We start from the raw sequence: 17,315 nt of genomic DNA, 5'->3' as shown, positions 1-17,315 counted from the left end.
CTAGCCTTACCACCACCACCACCACCACCACTGCCTTCACTAACCTATGCTGTACAACTAGCTACCACCACCACCACTGCCTTCACTAACCTATGCTGTACAACTACCCTTACCACCACCACCACCACCACCACTGCCTTCACTAACCTATGCTGTACAACTAGCCTTACCACCACCACCACTGCCTTCACTAACCTATTGAAACTCACCTGTTTAACCCAGATGTAGGGAGGTGTGTTTATTCCAAGCCAGTCAGCCAGTCAGCAGGCTTAGGGAGAGAGAGAGAGAGAGAGAGAAAACAAGTACATAAATCTATTGCTAGTTTTATCTTCCCGGTGAGAGAGAGAGAGAGTGAGAGTGCAGTGGGAAGAACACGTTTTCCTTCAACAGTTCAAAATAGTACATCAATTTTTCATCCATCACTGACTATCAATTCCTGTCTTTGTCCGCAGCAGTGACGTGGCGAAGAGAAGAGGAGAGGAAGAAGAAGAAGAAAAGGAAGAAAGAGAAAGAGGAATAAGAAAACAATAGAAGAAATAATAGAAAATCAAAATAGACAACAAGGCAACGAAGAAAAACAAGCAAACAAGCACAATGTCAGCCACAGCGCAAAGAAAACGCAGCATTTTCGACGACTCAGACTCGGACATTGATGACCCTCCCTCCCCCGAGCACCCCTCCCCAGACACCCCAGAATCCCCCTCTGGAGCCCCCAAAACACCCCCAGTGGTCCCTGATGCAAAGAAAATGGGGAACAGTAGAGGAGGAAGAGGAGTGAAGGAGGATAAGGAAGATGGAAGAGGAAGAGGAAGAGGAGGAAGAGGAAGAGGAAGAGGAAGAAGAAGAGTTCAGAAAATAGTAGAGGAGGAGGAGGAGGAGGAGGAGGATCGAATTGAAGTCAAAAGAGGAAGAGGAGGCAGACGAAGAGGAGGAAGAGGACAAATAAAGAAGATGAAGAAAGAATCGGAAGAGGAGGAGGAGGAAACTGAAAATGTCCGAAGAGGAGGAAGAAGAAGACAAACAAAGATAAAAGAACAATCTAAGGAGGAGGAGGAGGAGGAGAAGAAGAAGAAGGAGGGAGGAAGACAAGGAGAAACACAAGAATGAAACCAAACAGAAAGAGACAAACCACAAAACACAGACAGAGATAGACCGAGAAATTGAGCGAGAGGAGGAAATAAAGCTGGAGATGGAAGCGAGAGAGAGAGACGGTGTAGGAGAGGTAGAGAGAGAGAGTGAGAGAGAGAGAGTAAAGCTAACTCCCGCACAGAAGGCAATGATAGAACAGAAGAGGCAAGAGGCTTTGATCAGAAGGAGAGAGAGAGCAAACAAGAGGAATCCTTACAACATGGCTGAGAGGTGAGAGAGAGAGAGAGAGAGAGAGAGAGAGAGAGGTATTTTTTATTTATTTATTTTTGTGAGAGAAAGTTTTTTTTATTTATTTTTGTGTGAGAGAGAGAGAGAAAGAGAGGTATTTTTTATTTATTTATTTTTGTGAGAGAGAAAGAGTTTTTTTATTTATTTATTTTTGTGTGAGAGAGAGAGAGGTATTTTTTATTTATTTATTTTTGTGAGAGAGAAAGAGAGAGTTTTTTATTTATTTATTTGTGTGTGAGAGAGAGAGAGAGAGATATCCTAATTAAACAATCACCACCACCACCACCACTACCACCACCACCACCATTTATTTTTGTGTGAGAGAGAGAGATATCCTAATTAAACAATCACCACCACCACCACCACTCTTGCAGGGAGAAGGTTGAGAAGAAGGTGATTCGGATAAACAACACAAAAATGGTGGATTCAGGAGGAGGATTCTACATAGAGGAGGAGGAGGAGGGGGAAGGAGGAGTCACCAAGGAGGACATGCTGGCTGCCGTGAGTGTTGTTGTTGTTGTTGTTCTTCTTCTTGTTCTTCTTGTTGTTGTTCTTCTTGTCTTATATTCTATTTCTTGATCAGTACTCTCTCTCTCTCTCTCTCTCTCTCTCTCTCTCTCTCTCTCTCTCTCTCTCTCTCTCTCTCTCTCTCTCTCTCTCTAACACACACGCTCCCCCCACAGATGCAGATAGTGACAGACCCCGCCCCTTTCCTGGAGGTGGAAGACAGGCCGGTATGTGGAAGCTGCAAATCCATCTTCCACACCTCCTTCCTCTTGGACCACTTCAACCATTCTGTGTGTGACCAATGCAGGTGTGGCAGTAGTAGTAGCAGTAGTAGTAGTAGTAGTAGTAGTAGAACTGGGGACTAATCAAGGTGCTGAAGTCCAAAGTGTGGAATTAATGGATATTGAAAGGTTAAATTTTAAGTCCGTACCTTCAAACTTGAGATTTTCGAGGATAGAAGAGAAAAAAATTGATAAAGACGGTGCTGAGGTCCGAAGTGTGGAAAAATATTTGTAAGTGTGGAATTAACGGTACTGAGGCGAAATTTTAAGTCCGAACCTCCGCTCTTGAGATATTCAAGAATAATAGAGAGAAAATTAAGTAAACAACAAACAGACTGCACTCCATAGCATTATTTTTTAACGTAATGTGTAGATAAAGGTGAAATTTTAAGTCCGAACCTCCGCTTTTGAGATAATCGAGGATAAAAGAGAGAAAATTAAGTAAACGACAAACACTCCATAGCATTACTTTCGAACGTTTGTGCTGCCAGGCTAACAGGTAACTCTTGAATTACGCGTGTGTTTAATTTACGCGCTTTTGTTAGTACGCGACCGAAAAAATATAATGAATTAAATTTGGCGATGTGTTTGTTTGTACATGATTTTAGACCACATTCCGCATCCTCCCTAATACCTACTGTTTCTTAGGAGAATTACAAGTTTGTTTTACGCCAAGTTTGAAATACATGATGCCTCTTGGAACGCATCTATTGTGGAAATTAAGTTACCTGTAAATGTATGGAGGAATGATTTTATTTATTTATTTATTTATTTATTTATTTATTTTTTTTTATGAGAGGCAACTAAGGGTGAAAATAATGAAAAGCTTGAAAAAAGTCCGATTGAATGCTGGCTCTCTACAAAGAATATTACAGTATTGTCTTTTATTTTCTTTGATAGGTCCTCTTTTACTGCACACACACACACACACACACACACACACACACACACACACACACACACACACACACACACACACACATACAGTTTTGCTGGTATATAATGATGCGTTTTCCTTCAATAACATTACTACCATGATATTCCTAGCCATTTATTTGTCAATCAACACATTTTCACCTCCTGTAGTTGTAAGGAACCTTTTGTCACTTCATGCTAACCCTAGACAAACACACACAGAGATCGTGATGAAGCACACGCGCTGATCACACGGACAGACGCACGCCAAGAGTACCTGCTGAAAGATGTGGATTTAGACAAGAGGGAGCCACCACTTCGCTACATCGTCCGAGCCAACCCTCACAACTCGGCCTGGGGGGACATGAAGCTCTACCTTAAGCTGCAGGTTAGTGGTGGTGTGTGTGTGTGTGTGTGTGTGTATAAGTAAATAAATAAATAAGTGTAGTTTATTGCCATATTTAAGTAATACAGACAGATTTTCAACCAATGAATGTATCAGGTATGATCTGTTGGGTCAAAACTCTCTCTCTTTTTTCTCTTTCTCTGTCTGTTTTTCTTTCTTTCTTTCTTTCTTTCTTTCTTTCTTTCTTTCTTTCTTTCTTTCTTTCTTTCTCTCTCTCTCTCTCTCTCTCTCTCTCTCTCTCTCTCTCTCTCTCTCTCTCTCTCTCTCTCTCTCTCTCTCTCTCTCTCACATTTGGTCAATCAATCTGTCTTCAACCTTATCTTCCTTCCTTCCTTAAGTTAATTTCCATAACTGAGTGTGTTTCTCATTTATCCTCTTGCCCTCCTATCTCTGTGTCCTTATTCCCCTCTCCTCACCCCCCAAAAAGGTTGAGAAGAGGGCGCTGGAGGTGTGGGGGTCGGAGGAGGCCCTGGAGGAAGAACTGCAGAAGAAGGAGGAGCAGAAGCAGAAAAATAAACTAAAGAAATATAACAAAAAAATGAAAGGTTGGTTTGAATATAACTGTGTGTGTGTGTGTGTGTGTGTGTGTGTGTGTGTGTGCGTATAACCTTCTCCTTCCCCGTCCTTCCCCAGAGTTGCGAATGAATGTACGCAGCAGCCTGTACACACGAGCCAGCAAGACGCACACGCACACATACGGTGAAGAGGTATACTTGCCGGATGAGGATGAGTATCAGCGCACATGTGACTCCTGTGGCCACTCCTACACCTATGACAAGATGTAGTGTGTGTGTGTGTGTGTGTGTGTGTGTGTGTGAGGAAAATATTGTTTGAGTGAAAAGTTAGTTTATTTAAATGTCAAAATCTCAGGATGTAGAGAGAGAGAGAGTTTGCAAATAATCTCAGGTATTTTCAAACTCATGAAAACTACGATTAAATTTTTATATTCATTTTTTTTTACAATGTACTACCAAAATGCATCAATAACACCAACAGTATTAGGAGGAGGAAGAGGAGGAGGAGGAAGTACAAGGAAGAGGCTAACATTTTTTCTCTATGCATATTTTTTTTTCAATTCTCTCAGTTTAGGTTCGAAGCATTTATCATTCAGTATCTAGGCATGTCTCCCCTTTGGATTGACCTTCCTGCTTTCCTGTGGGTGTCCTGCTGTGTTGCTGTGAATTGTGACCAGCTTAGGGTGTCAGGGTTGGGCTGCAGTGTGGTGGTGTGAGGAGAGGAATGTGAGGTGCTGGTGAGGGGAAGGACTCAAGCTGGCTGTGATTTGTGGTGATAGAGTGGCAGGAATTTATGATCAAGACACAAAACCCGCTGGTAAGGCCTATATTTGAAACACTCCCCACCCCCCTGGCTCCTTCACTGTTTTCAAAGGGCTCTAGTTGAAGTGATGCAGGTTTTTAAGTGTGTTTGTGGTTGTAGTGACATGTTTACAAGGAATAATAGGGCTCATATTTTGAAATGCTTTTCCCCTCCCTCCCCTGCACCTTCACAGTTTTCAAAGGAGTCTAGTTGAAGTGATGCAGGTTTTTAAGGGTGTTTCTGTGATTGTAGTGACATATTAACAAGGAATTTCTGTGCCCGACCTTCACTATTTTCCAAGGGTTCTAGTTGAAGTGACGCAGGTTTTTAAAGGTGTTTCTGTGACTCCAGTGACGTGAAGTTTTATGTATTGTCAGCAGGAAAAATACTCTTTAGAACTTGGCTTTAGAACTCTGTAGTCTTTGAAAATGGTCACAGTGAGAGAGAGAGAGAGAGAGAGAGAGAGAGAGAGAGAAATGTTTCTGAATGAGGCAAAATGTCATCGTGTGCCCTTCTGTTGCAAGATACGCCCTTAATACTTTTCAACTTCTTTCCTGAGTAGTGTGCAGCACAGGAGGGTGTGAGGCAAGTGTGGGAGTGAGGGCTGGAAATGGAGAGTGTTCATTGTAGTGGTGGCTTGACGGGGTGAGCTGGATAACCTGCCTTGGTGTGTCATTGGGGTACACACATCAGTCATTACTGGCGTCCCTCAACAAACCAAACATTTTTCTCGATATTGGAACACCTTTTGTGATTTGTGTACAATTTTGACCATCCAGCTCACCCCATCAGGCCACCACTACAATGAACACTATCCCCATTCCCTGCCCTCTCTCCCACACTTGCCTCACGCCCTCCTGTGCTGCACACTACTCAGGAAAGAAGTTGAAAAGTATTAAGGGCGTATCTTGCAACAGAAGGGTACAGGATGACACTTTGCCTCATTCAGAAACATTTCCCTCTCTCTCTCTCTCACTGTGACCATTTTCAAAGACTACAGAGTTCTAAAGCCAAGTTCTAAAGAGTATTTTTCCTGCTGACAATACATAAAACTTCACATGTCACTGGAGTCACAGAAACACCTTTAAAAACCTGTGTCACTTCAACTAGAACCCTTTGAAAATAGTGAAGGTCGGGCACAGAAATTCCTTGTTAACATGTCACTACAATCACAGAAACACCCTTAAAAACCTGCGTCACTTCAACTAGACCCCTTTGAAAACTGTGAAGGTGCAGGGGAGGGAGGGGAAAAGCATTTCAGAATATGAGCCCCATTATTCCTTGTTAAAAACATCACTACAATCACAGAAATACCCTTAAAATCCTACATCACTTCAACTAGCTGGTGCAGAGGATCAGAAGATTAATGGCCAAAGTCTTCACTATTTTAATCCCTCACAGGAGTTTCTGGAGGTGTATAGAATCACCAAATAGTCACCAGAATGAAGGAAGCACATCATACTGAGTGGGTTAATCCTTTCACTGCTCCCTGGCATGTGTTTCCTGAATATCTAACCACTTTGAGACATTTAGTGCTGGTAGATTTGGTCAGGTTAGTAAGAGGAGGAGAAGGAGGAAGGGAAGGTGAAGGGAAGAGTCACGCAGTTTGTCCATTTGTTACCGTTCCTGTCTTTCAATCAGATTTGTGTTACATTGTGTTGTATTTGTGCTTCCTTCTGTACTACTCTCTTTTCTCCTCTTTTTCTTTGTTTTCTTAATCTTTTTCTTCTCCTTTTTCTCTTCATTTTCTTAATCTCTTTTTCTTCTCCTCCTCCTCTTTTCTTCATCTTCTCCTCCTCCTCCTCCTTTTTTGTCCCTTCCTTCACTCATTTGTACATTTCATTCTGTCTCTCTCTCTCTCTCTCTCTCTCATTTACAAACACATTTTCTGTTTGTTATATTTGAGAAAGTGTGTGTGTAAATACTTCTGTAAATCACTTTTTTTTTTTTCTTTCTCTGATTCATGTGTAGAGTAAAAGAGAAGCATCACACACACACACAGGAGGGGAGAAATGAAAGCCACATGACAAAACTGACCTTTTTAATTATTAGGAATGGATCAAACATCATCATCATCATCATTGCTTTGTATCTTAACTATTCCACTCTTCTAACTTTGTCACTTGTAGAAAATGTGTGTGTGTGTGTGAGAGAGAGAGGAGGAAGAGGGTGCCGTGTTTTGTATGGGGGGTGTGTGTGGTGTGAGAGAGAGAGAGAAAGAGGGTGCTGTTTTGCATGGAGTGTGTCAGAGTGAGTGTGTAGTAAGAGAGGTGTGTGTGTGGTGAGAGGGCTGTGGTTTGTGACTGAGTACAAGAGAGAGAGAGAGTGGGAGGGGGTGTCACTGTGTGGTGAGGGGCTGTGGGGGACATACTGTGGGTTTGTGGTGTAGAGAGAGAGAGAGAGAGAGAGATCTAATTAAAATAATGTTTGCAACACCAAAATATCAGAAACACTCATGAAATTATTAAAAAACTTGTACATAAACACACACACACACACACACACACACACACACACACACACACACAGAGCCCAACATACCCAACACATACACACATACAAACGTACAGAAGGGCAGTAAGTAATATAAAACCGTAAGAAACAAGAACACACACACACACACACACACACACACACATTTTTAGGGAAGAAGTGGTAGGTAGTGCTGGTTGCTGGTTGCTCTCTCTCTCTCTCTCTCTCTGTCTCTGTATGTGTAGGTAGTGGTGGTGGTGGTGTTCTCTCCCTCTCTTCTTCATCTGTCTTCTTGAACTTCCTCTCACTCGTCTGCCTCGCCATCCTCTGAGAAAAGAGAGAGAGTGAATTAGTTACCAAGGTTTGTCTGTGAGTGCCATTAACCCTTCAGTACCATGAGACATCTTCATATTTACTCAAGTTATTATTTGGCGATTTTAAACAGCTTCAGAAACTCATGTGGGGTATTAAAATAGTGAAGACTGTGGCCATTAATCTTCTGCCCTCAATAGACCGTCCCTAATGTCAATAAAATGGTCTAATGGTACACAAAACTTAATTAAAATAGTGTAGACTGTGGCCATTAATCTTCTGCCCTCCATAGACCCTTCCTAATGTCAATAAAATGGTCTAATGGTACACAAAACTCAAGGTAAAAATGCATCCCAGTACTGAAGGGGTTAATACAACAATGCTGCTTACTACTACTACTACTACAACCCTTACAATACTTTTTTACTACTACTACTACAGCTCTCACAAAATACCACTACTACTACTACTACTTCAACAAACCTTCTCCTTGTCCATCCTCGTCCTCCTCTTCCTCCTCCTCATCATCCTCGGGCCCCTCCTCTTCCACCTCCTCAATCTCCTCCTCCACCACCACCACATTATCATCCACCTCTTCCTCCTCCAGCTCCTCCTCCTCCTCCTCCCCCTCTCCGTTCTCCACCTCAATGTCGGGAACCAAGAAATACTGGAGGGGGTTTGGCCACATGTCGTCCTTGATAACCTGCGAGAGAGAGAGAGAGAGTGAGTGAGTGTGTGTGATAACCTGTGAGAGAGTGAGTGAGTGTTGGGTGATGGTTACTGGTTATATAATGAGATTGGGTAGAGAGAGAGAGAGAGAGAGAAAACCAGGTACAGATTGTAGTTTTATCTTCCCGGTGAGAGAGAGAGAGAGAGAGAGAGAGAGAGAGAGAGAGAGAGAGAGAGAGAGAGAGAGAGAGAGAGAGAGAGAGAGACTACTAACAAACAACAAAGTGATACAAATTAATAATAATAATAATAATATTTTTAAGCCGACTTTTTTAATTCAAGTTTTTAAAAAAATATATTTATAATTATGCGAATTATTTTAAAAAATTTATCACCATTAAATAAATCATCCCTTTTTGTACCAGTGTTTTATTGAGAGAGAGAGAGAGAGAGAGAGAGAGAGAGAGAGAGAGAGAAACCAAGCACAACCTCTCTAATAGAAAAAATCCAACAGCCCCAAAAAAAAAAAAAAAAAAAAAAACCAGCCTCACCTCGGCAATCTCATCAGCGGAGGGGTCGCCATGGTCACAGAACCAGGAGAAGAATGACCTCAGCTCGAGCGGCCTCTTGCGTGCCCCGGCTGACCCCCGCTCCCCCCCGCCCGGCTGCTGCTGCTGCTGCTGCTGTGTACGCTGGCGAAATCTGTGCAAGAGGTTATGTCCGTCCTTCCATTTGATGTCTGTCGAGTGTGAGGCGGGGTCCCCTGGGAGAAAAAAGGGTGGAAGGGAGGTTAGAGAGAGAGAGAGAGAGAGAGGTGGTGATAGCTGGGAGAGAGACAAGATGGTGAGAGATATTGGTGGTGTGGGAGAGGCTGGGAGAGAGAGTCGTGGGAAAAGAGAGGACTGGGAGAGGAAGAAGCATGGGTGAGAGACTGGGAGAACATGGTGGAGGTGGGAGAGGTTGGGAGAATACTTAGGAAACTGCAAGAAATAAGGATGGGAGAGGTGAGAGTGGTTGAGAGAGAGTGAAGGTTCCGCTGCCCATATCCAAAACAGACAGACAAGATGGAATATAAGACTGTTTTTACTTAGCTAGTGGATGAGGCATGAATCTTTACTACTACTACTTTACCTACCTGTGGAGCCAAGGTGGAATTCTTTGGTCAACACCTCGTTATCAAAGTATGGGTTCTCGTCGAAGAAAAATTTGATTCTGGAAGACAAATTGAAGCGTTAGAGAGATGGACACACTGGGAGGGGCTGAGGAAGGCTTGGGGACTAAAAGAGGACTGCATTAAAACCTTGTAAGGGAGACAGACACACTGGGAGGGGCCGAGGAAGGCTTGGGGACTAAAAGAGGACTGCATTAAGCCTTGTAAGGGAGACAGACACACTGGGAGGGGCTGAGGAAGGCTTGGGGACTAAAAGAGGACTGCATTAAGCCTTGTAAGGGAGACAGACACACTGGGAGGGGCTGAGGAAGGCTTGGGGACTAAAGAGGACTGCATTAAGGCTTGTAAGGGAGACAGACACACTGGGAGGGGATGAGGAAGGCTTGGGGACTAAAAGAGGACTGCATTAAGCCTTGTAAGGGAGACAGACACACTGGGAGGGGCTGAGCAAGACTTGGCAACTCAAACAGCCACACTACTTAATCCCTTCAGTACCAAGATGCATTTCCATATTCATTCTGGTGACTATTTGGTGATTCTATACAGCTTCTGAAACTCATGTCGGGGATTAGAATAGTGAAGACTGTGGCCATTAATCTTCCGCCCACCACAGACCCTTGCTAACATCAATAAAATGGTCTGATCACACCCAAAACTCACGGTAAAAATGTGTACCAGTATTGAAGGGTCTTGTAAGGGTGACACACACACTGGCAGGGGCTGAGGAAGTATATTAACTCCTTCAGTACTGGGAAACATTACCCTGAGATTTGTGTACCAATAGACCATTTTACCGACATTAGGAAGGGTGTATGGAGGGCAGAAGATTAACGGCCACAGTCTTCACTATTTCAATCCCCCACATGAGTTTCTGAAGCTGTATTAAATCACCAAATAGTCACTAGAGAGAATATGAAAACTTGTCAGAGCGAAGGAGTTAAGTTTTTGTTAATTACATGAAAAAAAAATAAAAATAATAATAATAATAATAAATAAATAAATAATTAAAATCAATATAATTAATGTTTGTATATGAATAGCCTTGAACAATCCTTCTCTAATGCAACGAGAGTGAAATCAAAGGATGTAATTAAGTTTTGTTTTAACCATCACACTAACAATTGCTGTCTCCTCTTACTCTCCCCATCTCTCTATTGTTCCCTTCCTTCCTCTCACATGCAATTTACCCCCCCTCTCTCTCTCTCATTCATTCTTTATCCCTTATCTTGCCTCCCTCTCTCTCTTTTCCGTATTCTTCCCCCTCTCTCTCTCTCTCTCCTGCATTTTTTTCTCACTTTCTCTCTCATCCTAATTTCTCTCCCTTTTTCTTCTCTCTCTCTCTCCTGCATTATCCTTTTCTTCTATACTCACTTCCTCCCACAACACTTGCCTCTCTCTCTCTTTCTCTCTCACCAACTCTTGCCCCCTATCTATCTTTCTCTCTCTCTCTCTTTTGCATTCTTTTCTTATCCTGCCCCCTCTCCCTCATTCAATCAGTTTCTCTCTCTCTCTCTCTTCCCCTCACTAATACTCTTGCTCGCTCTCTCTCTCTCATTCATTCATTGTCACTCTCTTCCCCTCACTCCTCCATTCTTCTTTCTCTCTCATTTTCTAATTCATTGTAAGTTTCTCACTCCTGCATTCTCTCTCTCATTCATTGTCACTTCCCCCTCTCTCTCTCTCACACACACACCTGCCCTGCCGTGTGCTGAGCCTCACCTGTATCCAGACTTGATGTCGTCGAATTCCTCCACGTCCAGCTTGCTGAGGTAGTGCAGACACTCCTCCTCCTCCTCCTCCAGGATGGCCGAGATTTGTGGGTGATTCACAAACTGAGATGGAGTTAAGGAATATACCAAAATGTGTGTGTGTGTGTGTGTGTTGCAGGGTTGGAGTGTGTCTAGAGGCTCCTAGTGACCTGTCTCCATATCTACATTTATCACACTTTTCCTTCAGTTTGTGCACACTTTCCGCTGCTACAATCTCTTCACTCAGGCTGTTCCAGATGTCCAGCGTCCTGTGTGCAAAACTGAGCTTCTTAATGTCCCTCAAACACTGACTCTTCACGATCTTAAAGTGTCTCTTGTCTGTCTATCTCCGTCCCCCGTCAGTGTTACCAGGTGTTGTCTGTCTAGCTTTTCCATACAGTTCACTATCTTGTACATTGTTATTAGGTCTCCTCTTTCCTGTCTGTCCTTCTAAGTTGGTAGTTCCATTTCCTGCAGTCTTCAGTGTGTGAGTGTGTGTGTGTGTGTGTAAGAGAGGAAATCTGACCTACAACTATACAAAACGACCCACCGAGATACTACATAATTTTAGCTACAAACCAATCATCACAGGACAGTCAAAATTGGAGGCAAGTTGGAGGAAACATGGAGGAAAATCTGTATGGAGGGAGAATCCTGGAGCTACTGAGATGCAAGTCCCCGAGCAGGTCCGAGAAAGCCACAAGAATGGGAAGGATGTCTGGAAACCTCCCTCTTCAAATGAGTTCAGGTCACAGAAAGGTGGAAACACAGATGCAGTTTGGGTAATGGTGTGGTGTGCTGTGGTGTGGCTAACCTCTCAGGGTGTAGGAGGGTGAGTCACAACACATACTACTACTACTACTACTACTACTACTACTACTGTCCATCTCCACTAATACACATAACAAGGGTTTTCACACAAGTTTAAAAGTTTCTAGTAACAGATTAACATTTCTACATCATATTCCAGAGAAACATTATTTTTCAAACCTCTTCAATACTGGGACACATTTCTACCACTATTTTGGGTGTGATTAGACCATTTCACTGACATTAGGAAGGGTCTATGGAGGGCAGAAGATTAATGGCCACAGTCCTTTTTAACATTTTAGTGACAGATTAGCAACATTTCTGTAATACGAGCTGCAGAAACACTCTCAAGTAGATCGAATTGAAGTAACACAGTTTTTTGGGTAATTTTAAGGTTTTAGTGACAGAATAGCAACATTTCTGCAATATGAGCTGCAAAAACACCCTCAAGTAAACCCAATTGAAGTAACACTGTTTTTAAGAAATTATATTTCTGCAACACGAGCAGAAGAAACACACTTAAATGGATCTTTTTAAAGCAACACAAACTTTTAAAGGTGTTTTTAAAGGTTCTGGTGACAGATTAACAATATTTCCCCATTATGTGCGGAAGGAACACTCTTAAATGGCTCTAATGGAAGTAATACAAGTTTTAAAGGTGTTTTTAAAGCTTCTGGTGACAGATTAACAATATTTCTCCATTATGTGCGGATGGAACACTCTTAAATGGTTCTAATGGAAGTAACACAAGTTTTAAAGGTGTTTTTAAAGCTTCTGGTGACACATTAACAATATTTCCCCATTATGTATGGATGGAACACTCTTAAATGGTTCTAATTGAAGTAACAACAGTTTTAAAGGTGTTTTTAAAGCTTCTGGTGACAGATTAACAATATTTCCCCATTATGTACAGTAGGAACACTCTTAAATGGTTCTAAATAAAGCAACACACAAGTTCTCAAGGCGTTTTTACAGTTCTAGGGATAGACTACCACAGAATATACACTCTGAAGGGGAGAAACAGTCTTGGAAACCTGCCTAGTGATCTCGTGGCCTTGCAAAACAGTGGGGAGTTTTTGTTAGTGTTCAATATCAAAGTTTTCAGAGCGGTTTGTGTCGAGTTTTGAAATGCTGACCAAAAGTAAAGACAGAAATTAAGAAAAATATAATGAGTTTGGTTCTCTATGTAGCTAAACTTACCTAACCTAACTAATTGTCTTAACCTAATCTAACCTTAAATATACTAACACTAACTAACCTAATGAACAAAAGAAAACAGGAAATAAGAAAATAATAACAAGTTTGGTCGCCATGTAGCTAACCTAACCTAACCTAACCTCATCCAACCTAACTTAACCGAATCTAACCTAACCTAACCTCATCTAACGTAACTTTAACCTCATCCAACCTAACCTAACCTCATCCAACCTAATCTAATTTCACCAAACCTAACTTAACCTCATCCAACCTAACTTTTACCTCACCCAACGTAACCTAACCTCATTTAACCTAACTTAACCTCATCCAACCTAACCTAATTTCATCCAACCTAACTTAACCGAATCTAACCTAACCTAATCCAACCTAACTTAACCTCATCCAATGTAACCTAACCTCACCTAACCTAACCTTACCCAACCTAGCTTAACCTCATCCAACCTAACTTAACCTCACCCAACGTAACTTTAACCTCATCCAATCTAACCTAACCTCATCCAACGTAGCCTAACCTCATCCAACCTAACTTAACTTCATCCATACCTAACCTAAGTTCAACCAACCTAACTTAACCGAATCTAACTTAACTTTAACCTCATCCAACCTAACCTAACCGAATCTAACCTTATATATACAAACTAACCTTAAATATGCTACTAACTAACTACTTAACCTAACCTAACCCCAATTAATATGCCTTAAATAGTTGTCCTAACCTAACCTAACTTAAGTATAGTCCGTTCACTAAACTAACTCTACATAACCTAACCTAACCTCAATCAATATGCCTTAAATAGTTGTCCTAACCTATCCTAACCTATCTTAACCAAGTGTCTTAAGCGAACCTTCCTAATCTTAACTTAAACTAACTTAACTTGACACTAATTAACTTGAATAGTAGTCTTAACCTAACCTAACCTAACTGTACATTAATCTATCTTAAATTGTCTTAATCTTACCTAATCTAACCTTAACTTAACACAAATCCAACTTAAATAATCTTAACCGTACCTAATCTTAACTAAAATGACTTAACCTTAATCTATCTTAAATTGTCATCTTAACTAAAATGACTTAACCTTAATCTATCTTAATGTCATCTTAACCTTACCTAATCTTAACTTAACATTAATCTAACTTAAATTAACCTAACCTTCCTTATTCTAATTCTCTTAACCTAACTGAAACTCGCCTTAACCAAACACAAAATGGTCAACCTAACTTAACAAACACAATATGTAACCAAACACAGAAACACATTAATAAAACACACACACATACATACATACACTCCCAAACACACACACAGACCATACATACATACACACATACCCTCAAACCACACACACACACATTCAAACATATACACACACACACACACTTCCAAAAACACACTCAAACACGTACACACACCGTTAAAACACACACAACTACAAAAACACACACACTTCCAAAAAACACTCAAACACACACAACACAAACCAGACACACACCCTTTCCTACATTACTACAAAATACACGTACACACACCATTAAAACACACACAACTCCAAAAACACACATACATACACACACTTCCAAAAACACTCAAACACACACACACCACAAACCAGACACACAGACAGACAGACACACACCCTTTCCTACATTACTACAAAATACACACACACACACACTCAAACACGTACACACACCGTTAAAACACACACAACTCCAAAAACACACACACACTTCCAAAAAACACTCAAACACACACACCACAAACCAGACACACACACACAGACAGACACACACCCTTTCCTACATTACTACAAAATACACATACACACACAAACACGTACACACACTTAAAACACACACACTTCCAAAAAACACTCAAACACACACACACCACAAACCAGACAAACACACACCCTTTCCTACATTACTACAAAATACACGTACACACACCGTTAAAACACACATAACTCCAAAAACACACACATACATACACACACACTTCCCAAAAACACTCAAAACACACACACCACAAACCAGACAAACACACAGACAGACACACACATCCTTTCCTACATAACTACAAAATACACGTACGTAAACACACACAAACACTTCCAGACACTATTAAAACACACAACTACAAAAAAAACACTGAAACACACACACCACAAACCAGACAAACACACAGACAGACACACACATCCTTTCCTACATAACTACAAAATACACGTACACACACCATTAAAACACACACAACTCCAAAAACACACACATACATACACACACACTTCCCAAAAACACTCAAAACACACACACCACAAACCAGACAAACACACAGACAAACACACAGACAAACACACACATCCTTTCCTACATTACTACAAAATACACGTACGTAAACACACACAAACACTTCCAGACACTATTAAAACACACACAACTACAAAAAAAACGCTGAAACACACACACCACAAACCAGACAAACACACAGACAGACACACACATCCTTTCCTACATTACTACAAAATACACGTACACACACACCGTTAAGACACACATAACTCCAAAAACACACACACACTTCCAAAAAAAACACTCAAAACACACACACCACAAACCAGACAAACACACAGACAGACACACACCCCTCCCCCCGTGTCCGTGAGTAGGTGAAAAGGATACAGCGGTGACCCAGAAGTTAGGAATCCTCTGAATGATGCTGCTGCGCTTCTCAAAATTAGGTTTCCTCAATTTGTTGTATTTCTGTTCTACTTTGAGAATTTCCTCGCTCGCCTTCTCGTTCAGCTGGTCAATTTCATTCTGGCATGCGTCAATATCCTCTAGTGCCCGCTGTGTCTCTGGGTCATACTCCCGCCCCTCACTCGCCTCGTTGCCCGGGACTGCCTCTAGCTTCTTCATTTTAGCTGGGGATGCGCCTGTCTCAGACATATTTTCCTGTGCCGGGGAGCAACGTCGTGCACAACCGCCTCCTGTGACCTCTCGAGCAGCACTGGTAAACAAAACACGGCTCTTCCTAAGCAAAATGGACGCCTAGAGTAGCATTGGTGCGGGTCTCGGCCAATCAGCAGCCTTCGCGCTCCCCAGTCAGCCAATCATAGTGCGAGTTACTGCCAGGCGTTCATTCTTGCTTTCCTAGGCGGGAGGTCATGCTGATTCAAATATTACAATTCGGGTTTTGTGTTTGTTATATTTTGGTGGGTTTTAATGTGTGGTTTTTATTAATTGGTATTTTTAACAGTGTGGTGTGTGGTGTGGTGTGTGTTTGGTGGTATATATTGGACACGTGCAGCCTTCGCCTTCCCGCCCCAGGGGTAACGAGCGTATACATAAACATTTATCTTAATTAACTATGAAAACCTCTTACATTTAAATCATACACATAAATACATAATAAAAAAAATACAGTTAATAATTCCAGGTACTATCATTAATATATAAAATCTCTTTTAAACACAATATATATACAAGTACTATGCAAACCTCTTAGTCAAATAGAAAAATTAAATAAAAAAAAAATCATATTTATTTTTATGGTCTGTGAAATGAATGAGTTTATTTAAAAGTCTTAATATTAGTCAATCTTCTATCCATTTTAAAGAAAACGGTATTTATTTAAGGGTTTCTATGGTAAAAACTTCAATAATTCCAGAAGGTCGTAGTAGTAGTAGTAGTAGTAGTAGTAGTAGTAGTAGTAAAAACAGTTATTTTGTTGATAGTACTGCTACAGGTACTATTACTACTGGTATTGATAGTAATAGTGTAGTAGCATTAGTGGTGGTATAGTAGTAGTAGTAGTAGTAGTAGTAGTAGTAGTAGCACCACCACCCCCACCACCACCAGTAGTAGTAGTAGTAGTAGTAGTAGTAGTAGTAGTAGTAGTAGTAGTAGTAGTGGTGGTGGTGGTGGTGGTGGTAGTAGTAATAGTGGTCGTAGTAGTATCATTAGCTACTAGTGATAGTGGTATATAGTAGTAGTAGTAGTAGTAGTAGTAGTAGTAGTAGTAGTAGTAGTAGTAGTAGTAGTAGTAGTAGAGTGGTGGAGAGAGAGAGAGAGAGAGAGAGAGAGAGAGAGAGAGAGAGAGAGAGAGAGAG

General features: G+C 41.3%; 2 protein-coding genes and 1 long non-coding RNA gene across 4 annotated transcripts in view; 2 read left to right on the top strand and 1 right to left on the bottom strand.

The window, feature by feature from the left end:
• LOC123503070 overlaps window positions 1-7,317 on the top strand; it is a 28,213-nt gene extending 20,896 nt beyond the window's left edge. Inside the window, exon 2 of one of the 2 annotated variants that reach the window (XR_006674308.1) lies at window positions 7,193-7,317. This is a non-coding gene — a long non-coding RNA (uncharacterized LOC123503070). The remainder of the gene's footprint in view (window positions 1-7,192) is intronic. The other variant, XR_006674305.1, reaches the window with a different exon arrangement.
• Window positions 1,146-5,125, top strand: LOC123503033 (DNA repair protein complementing XP-A cells homolog). Its single transcript, XM_045252402.1, has 6 exons — window positions 1,146-1,359; window positions 1,752-1,878; window positions 2,061-2,191; window positions 3,303-3,468; window positions 3,914-4,031; window positions 4,120-5,125. Exons 1-6 carry the CDS (start codon window positions 1,190-1,192, stop codon window positions 4,269-4,271), a joined length of 864 nt encoding a protein of 287 aa, XP_045108337.1. The 5' UTR covers window positions 1,146-1,189; the 3' UTR covers window positions 4,272-5,125.
• On the bottom strand, window positions 6,830-16,237 carry LOC123503026 (protein SET-like). Its single transcript, XM_045252388.1, has 6 exons — window positions 15,886-16,237; window positions 11,147-11,259; window positions 9,392-9,468; window positions 8,808-9,019; window positions 8,071-8,290; window positions 6,830-7,602 (listed from the first exon to the last, which is right to left on the bottom strand). The coding sequence occupies exons 1-6, from the start codon at window positions 16,150-16,152 to the stop codon at window positions 7,580-7,582; spliced, it is 912 nt and encodes a 303-aa protein (XP_045108323.1). The 5' UTR covers window positions 16,153-16,237; the 3' UTR covers window positions 6,830-7,579.
• Between the last annotated feature and the right edge of the window lie 1,078 nt (window positions 16,238-17,315).

The sequence above is a fragment of the Portunus trituberculatus genome, chromosome 2, assembly GCF_017591435.1.
Source record: "Portunus trituberculatus isolate SZX2019 chromosome 2, ASM1759143v1, whole genome shotgun sequence".
Classification (NCBI taxonomy): domain Eukaryota; kingdom Metazoa; phylum Arthropoda; class Malacostraca; order Decapoda; family Portunidae; genus Portunus; species Portunus trituberculatus.
The sequence above is the reverse complement of the archived record's forward strand: the minus strand, read 5'-3'. Positions and strand labels throughout refer to the sequence as shown.